The 7,680-nt window shown below is 30.1% G+C and overlaps 1 protein-coding gene across 1 annotated transcript; it reads left to right on the top strand.

Moving 5' to 3' along the window:
• The first annotated feature begins 4,560 nt into the window (after positions 1-4,560).
• On the top strand, positions 4,561-7,085 carry LOC149557774 (1-aminocyclopropane-1-carboxylate synthase 8-like). Its single transcript, XM_089786054.1, has 4 exons — positions 4,561-4,745; positions 5,087-5,212; positions 5,623-5,783; positions 6,172-7,085. Exons 1-4 carry the CDS (start codon positions 4,572-4,574, stop codon positions 7,037-7,039), a joined length of 1,329 nt encoding a protein of 442 aa, XP_089642180.1. The 5' UTR covers positions 4,561-4,571; the 3' UTR covers positions 7,040-7,085.
• Positions 7,086-7,680: the final 595 nt, after the last annotated feature.

Below are 7,680 nucleotides of genomic sequence, written 5' to 3' on the forward strand. Positions count from 1 at the left end.
GTGACATTTGCAGTGGACGTTATTCATTAGATATGGTTTCATATTATTATTTTTACTTATGCATTTGCTTAAATATGACTATGTATGTGTTTATTCATTTTATGACTATGGACATTGTAATCAAGAGACTTAAACTTATTAATAAAACTTTCTTAAATGTGACTCGACATGTTCAGGAACCCTTGAGGAATTAAAATTGTATTTGTAATTGATTATGTGTTCTTGATGTGTATGTATATATTTCTTCTACATTATTGTTACTTTGATGTTGTTTAAAAAAATTTTAAAATTGTTTGAAGTAAACTTTGTAACATATTAGGTTTATTTCTTTTGGGTTCCCAAGCGGGGCATTACACATAGTTCGCTAATGTCTAGAGTGGAAGCATGATTTCTATTATGTATTTTATATGAAAATCTAAGATCATTGAGTTAGGAGATTGTTCGTTGATTCATATGGATGTGATAATTGTGTTAGGATATTTCTTCATTCATAATGTGAAGTGATCATCACATTTGCATTAATATAAAGAGCTAGGATCAATGATTTATTTAGGGGTATGAAGAGACTAATAATGTGAAGCTGTCTGCTACCTTTGTTTTTTCTCAAGTTACCATGTTTTTGAGCATTTCAAATTATATATTGATAAAATAATCCTCCAACTACTAAAAACCATAGTATTGATGATCTCTCTGATGTGGATTCTTTTACCCTCAATAAAATTATTGTTGCATATAAAGAAAACCACCAATAGATAGTTCACTAATGATTAGAGTAAAAGCATGATTGCTATCATGTATTTTATGTATGAAAAGCTAAGATCATTGAGTTGGGAGGCTATCATTGATTGATATTATTTTTGTAGTTTATATTAAGAGATAAGATCATTGTGTTAGGAGATTGCTTGATTCATAATGTGTATAGTAGTTATCGAATTTGTTTTTATAAAATGGGCTAGGAGCAATGATTTGTTTAAGAGTATGCATATATTATTTATTAATACATAATGTGAATCCATCTTCTTCTTGAATGATTCATACATATATTTTTGGTTTATACGAGTTAGTTGTCCATATATATTTTGTGTGATTTCTATGAAGAACTAAGATCAATGAGTTATTAGACTATGTATCAATTCATAATGTGAAGCCATTTTCACATTTTAGTGTATATACAAAACTAAGATTTATGAGTTAATTAAGATTACAAAGAGACAACTTATTAATACATAACCTATAGTCATCCCATACTTTATTTTTATAGATAGAAAAAATTATTTAAAATGTGTGAACTAGTTAAAATAACTTTTAAGGCCAAATGATTCTACAACTACTGTAAACAAGAGATTAGAAAGTCTCTCTACTATAAATGTTCATATTATAAATGAAATTAATGTTACAAATAAAAAAATTACTTAGAAATAGTGTGTAATAATTAGAGTAAGATCAATGAGTTAATCAATAAAATCTTATTGATTAATATAAATTGACCTTTATATGATTATTTTCTCTCAATGTACAAGGAGCTAAGATTATTGAGTCATTTAAAGGTATTAAGAAAATATCTATCTTCACTTCTATTTGTTTGAATGCTAAATAAATTTTGAGTATTATAAATGATCAAAATTTGTAGATTGATAATTAAAAATCTGATGACATTTTGAAAATAATATTTAAAACATGTAAAATAATTGAAACATTTGCAAGACCAAAGCAACCTTTTAACTACTATTAATTACAAATTTTTTTCCTCTGATTTAATTGCTCCAATCCTAAATGAAATTATTGTGTCAAATAGAAAATACTAAGAAACAATACTAATGATCTAAGAAATTGAGAATAAATCCATATTGAACATGGAACTAAGATCTATTTTATTTTATTTTGACAATGATATCTTTTTTCTACTAAACATCTCTATTTAATATCAAGGAAATTATTTGTCATTGTGTTGATAGATATTGTTTGATGACATGTCAATGGTACTAGGGGCTATAAAAGGTCAATACAATCTCTATGAGAAAACAAGAAGCAAACCTATCATATAAATGTAACATCTATAGAACACTTAAAATATTATTGATTATTATTATTTATTAATAAAAAATCATTGTATTCTTATTTTTAATTAATTAATATTCATAATCAAAGAAATGATGATATAATATTAAAAATTAATTTAATTTGTTTTTTAATTTAATATAACATTAGACTATTAAAAACTTATTCAATCATCAAATTATGACAAACTTACTAACTTCTTATGAGCACCTACATTAGAAATAAGTTAGAATCCAACTTTTATAATGACACTAATATAATCAATAGCAGACAAAGAGTCACATCTTAGAATTCTACAATGATATCCCTCTTCAAAGTTGAATGGGGGACTTAACGATTCAACCAAGTTAATCTCTTGAGCTTTTATTTATTGAATTAAGCTTGGAAAAACAAATCGACTTTGACTATTTAACACTTTTAAGATAGAAATTAAGCCGTTGTTATAATTCCTCATATTAATATATATCTAACATAGAAGAATGTCATCATACTTTTTAAAAGGTGAACGAGAAAAACAAAGGGAAGGGAAGAAAGTTAAAAGATGAGCTCAATTACAAATAGACCTTTTTAGTTGGAGTGTATGTTCGAAACAGCTGTAGCTAAATAGATTATCCAAGCTATACGCCACCTTATTAATCAACCGTCATTTTTACGTCGTCGTCACTATATTTTTAAATTCCACTCGCCAAACACACGGAGAATTTTCGCATTTTATATTACTTCAGCATGCATATCTCAACGTTTAACTTTATGATTCGCTGCATTATTCTCCCAAAAGTTTTAGAGTCGCCCTCGTGCAGCTACCCACCTTCATGACTACTTTTTATAAATGTTTCTCTTCACATTTGTAGATTCTTTTTGTTGGAAATGATTATATACCGTGTTGCCAAATTCTATAGAATACATTTGTGTTATATAATCTCAATTTTAATGATATCTTTTTATTAAAGTATGTTCTTGTAGTATATTTCACACGTAATAAATAAATCATAAATAAATCATAAATATTGTATAGCTAAGTGCGCACCAAATCTGTTAGCTGCGATTAATAAATTTAAACAAAAAATGATAAATAATCAAGACTTTGACCGATTACCTATCAAATAAATCATCAAGTACTAAAATTGTTCAATTTAATTATTTATATTTTTAATTTTTGTACGACAAAATAAATTAAACAACTGAACAGATTTCTTTTATTTTACCAAAATAATCATTTAATCCAAAAACTTGTCTATTAAAGTGTCTACACCATGTACATTAACATCAAGTATTAAAGTCAAAAAGTTAATTTGTCTACACATATTTTAATTTGTCTATAGAACTAATTAAATCCTTATGTATAATTAAAACATATATATTTTATTAATTTTCAAGAAAATAGAAATATTATTCATCATATAGGAATAGACATGTTATTCTTTTCAGATATACTAAGTTCGTTTTCTTGATTTAACATTTTATTAGGTTAGATGTGTGTATCCATATTACTAGACTGGTGTGTTTTAGACTTTGCAACCATGAATTAAGATTTTTAAAAAGTTATTTTGTATTTTAGTGTGAGCGTATGTGGTAGAATCTTTCTTAGGATAAAATCAGGACTCTACCTAATTCAAAGATGTATCTTTCTATATAAAAGTTTAGTTGGAGGTTGAACACTAAATTCAATTGGTAGAATCTTTCTTAGGATAAAATCAGGACTCTACGTAATTTTGTTTATTATGAAGACCTTAAAGATGTATCTTTCTATATAGAAGTTTAGTTGGGGGTTGAACACTAAATCCAATTTTAGTCTTCATAAAGAACGACATAAGGTTGACAATATTATGAATGTCGGTAGAATAAAGTTGGCAGAAATATTTCAGTATCAAGAAGTAGGTCAAGAAATTGAATTCAAGTACATCCTTTCGCACTGCTAGAATAAAAAAATTTAAAATCCCTTATCACATTCTTTTAGCTCAATAATTCACTTCAAATTTATGCCTTCAAGCTTAAATTTTAATAAACATAAATACCACAACAATTTTATTATTATGATTAAATATTGAATTTTACATTGTTTAAAGTTATTGACACTTGCTAAATTTCATTATACACCTTAGACTTTATTTTCCAACTTCAGTTTCAACTAAGAAATTGAATCTCATAGCAATATTACAAATCAATGTGTGACATATTTTTCTTTTGTTAGTTTCAACGTTCAATTTTCTTACATTTAGTCTTTTAAATAAATGATTTTGTTTATTACCGACGATAAAGTTAAACAATCCTAAGAAAAGGTTTAAATTTAAACCCTTCCCAAACCCGTTCGTTGTTTAAAACATCCGACTTATTATGACACAAAAAGCAATCCACCACCGGCACGTGTAGGTTGAGCAATCCGCATGAGACGGTTGTGAAGTTTTGACTTTCTTTACAAACTGTCTCTGACATGTTTTCTGAGGTTGTTATAAATCCCATATTTGAAAAGAATTTTCCCAAGTCTCTAAGCAAACTATGAGCTTGAGTTTGAGATGTCGATAAATATATGTGAAGAAGAATCTACCAGTGTTTCTGAGAGAGCTACTTGTAGCACCCATGGAGAAGATTCAGCTTACTTTGCTGGTTGGGAGGAGTATAGGAGGAATCCATATGACCCACTGCTTAATCCTGATGGGGTTATCCAAATGGGCCTTGCAGAGAACAGGGTAATGGAAAATATCCCAAATCTTTTATGTTTAGCTTTAGTTTTGGCTAGAAATGAAGTACCCCAACTGCTTGAATTTGATATATGCTTTCATGATTTCACATTCAATGTTTGTCAGCCAGTGCTTATCTAACTTCAGATGATTTAGATTATCATAAAGATTGGACTTTTATGGTTCTCCGTGAGTGGATTTTTATAAAATGATTTGAATGAGGATGAGAAAGATGGGAATTCAATAAAGCACTAGAAAATAATTAGTATGGAGTTTTTTCATTGGCTTGGAACAGTTCATGTGATTCGAACCGCTGTCTTTCATTAATGTTCAAGGTGTTGTTATTGCAGCTATCTTTTAATCTTTTGGAAGAGTGGATAGTAAATCATCCAGAAGCATCAGTTAATTTCAAGCAAGATTTGTTCAAAGACTTGGCATTTTATCAGGATTACCATGGGTTGCCAGCTTTCAAAAAGGTGACAGGACATTCAAAAGTTGAATATATTTTAAGATCCTTTTTAGTAGGTGAAAAGTATACATTCCACCAATTTGTGGAACAGATTCAAGCCACGTCGGTTTGAGATAGTAGATTAATATGTATGATGCTTCTCATTGTAAAAAATGAAAAAGCATACATTCCACCAATTAGTAGAACTGATTCAAGCCTCATTATTTTGAGATTGTGGATTAATATGTATGGTGCTTCTAATTGTAACACACGCATAAGTATACATTTCACCAATTAGTGGAATAGACTCACTCCTTATCACTTTGAAATTGTGCACTAATATGTATGATGCTTCTAAATAAACCAAATTGTACAGTCTTATAAAGAAAAGTGTTTCACCATTTACATAAGTTTAACTTTTCAGCATGGTCATTGCAGGCTATGGCTAGTTTCATGGAGGCACTGAGAGGGAACAAAGTGAAGTTTGAACCAGAGAGGATAGTAAACACCGCTGGAGCAACTGCAGCGAATGAGGTATTGATGTTCTGCCTTGCGAATCCCGGGGATGTCTTCCTTGTACCTTCTCCATATTATGCGGGGTAAGTTAGACTTTGATCTAGATCATAGAGTGTGGTTCGAAACATCAATTAACAAAACATGTGTGCTCTAGAAATCAAAAGCACTCATACTGTTCTCTTAGTTCTATATAACCCAAGTTGGTCTTTTGGCAGTCTAGAGTCTATAGTATATGTCCAAGCAATGTTTCATAGTCATCAATTAAGATTTTATGTACTAGAAGGTTATTAGTTTGTAATTGGGCATATTGTTTATAGTTCTAAGCATTCAAATAAGTTTACTTTATATGTTGTGAAATTGAACTTATTTATTGACACAAGTTGTGGGTTTGTGAAGTCAATTGAGTATGGATTTCAAACAATGATTTTTGCATCCAAACAGTGTTTTTCTAAGGCATTTCTTTCCCTGCAGCTTTGATAGAGATTTGAGGTGGCGCACTGGTGTGGAGATTGTACCAATTCACTGTTACAGCTCCAACAATTTTGAAATCACCAAATCTGCAGTAGAATCAGCATTCAAAGAAGCACAAAAGAGGAAGATGAATGTGAAGGGAATTCTCATAACAAACCCATGTAACCCACTGGGGACAACATCAAGTCCTGAGATATTAAAAATGTTATTAGATTTTACCATGAATATGAAAATACATCTAGTATGTGATGAGATATATTCAGGATCAGTGTTCTCTTCTCCAAGCTTCTATAGTATTGCAGAAATAGTGTCAAAACAACACTACAAGCCAGATAATGTGCATATAGTTTATAGCTTGTCTAAGGATCTTGGTCTCCCAGGCTTCAGAGTTGGTGCCATATATTCCTATAATACTAATGTAGTGACTTCAGCAAGAAGAATGTCTAGCTTTTGCATGGTGTCTTCTCAAGCACAGCATTTACTGTCCATTATGCTCTCAGACTCGAACTTCATAAAGAATTATATAGAAGAGAACAAGAAGAGATTGAAGGAGAGACACAAAGTGCTTGTCAAAGGGCTTACTCAAGCAGGGGTTAAACATCTGGAAGGAAACTCTGGTCTTTTCTGTTGGGTTAACATGAGGCATCTTCTTCCATCAGATGATGTAGATGGTGAGTTAAAACTATGGAAAAGTATATTGGTGGAGGCCAGATTGAATATATCTCCTGGATCTTCCTTTAACTGTATGGAGCCTGGCTGGTTTAGAGTGTGTTTTGCTGATATGAACATGTCCACCATGGAAGTAGCATTGCAGAGATTGCAGAGATTTACAAAGGGATGCATAACCAATGTGAATGCAAAACTCTGAGAGACTTTCAGTTAAAAGAAGTAATTTGTAATGTGACAGCTGAAAGATTATATGTAAACAGCAGAGTCTAAAAATTGACTTGCTTAAAAAATATTATATAAGAAAGTCATATAATTATCAAAATAGTCTATTCTTTCTTCTCTGATAAAACACTATTGAGGGAGGGTTTTGATCTAAACAATGAGAAGTCAGATTCATTTTATGGTGTGTTGGTTGAGTGGTGATATTGTTGTTGCATTGATCTTGAAATTTCTACTAGACATTGCAATCATAGAGTAGTGTATTCGCTGATTCAATGTGTTTGTAAGTTTTATAGTGTGTTGGTTGAGTGGTGATATTGTGGTTGCACCAATCTTCAAATTTCTACTAGACATTGTGATCATAGGGTAGTATCTTCGCTCATTCAATGTGTTTGTAAGTTTGAACATCACCATTGATCTTTATAAATGGAACTTCGGAAAATAAGTATTCCACTAATATATCATTATATCAATTGAAAATTAATGATGAAAATTCTAATTTGCTTAATTAAAAATTGAAAAAACTTTGTTTGAGGTGAGAGCTTTTTCAACAATGTTTTGAGCTGTCAAGCGTCCATCGTGGAATTCTATTCCTATTTGAAATTCGGTATCAAATCATGA

Source organism: Cupressus sempervirens, chromosome 5, assembly GCF_028749045.1.
Source record: "Cupressus sempervirens isolate cs-2001-9-10 chromosome 5, ASM2874904v1, whole genome shotgun sequence".
In the NCBI taxonomy this organism is placed as follows: domain Eukaryota; kingdom Viridiplantae; phylum Streptophyta; class Pinopsida; order Cupressales; family Cupressaceae; genus Cupressus; species Cupressus sempervirens.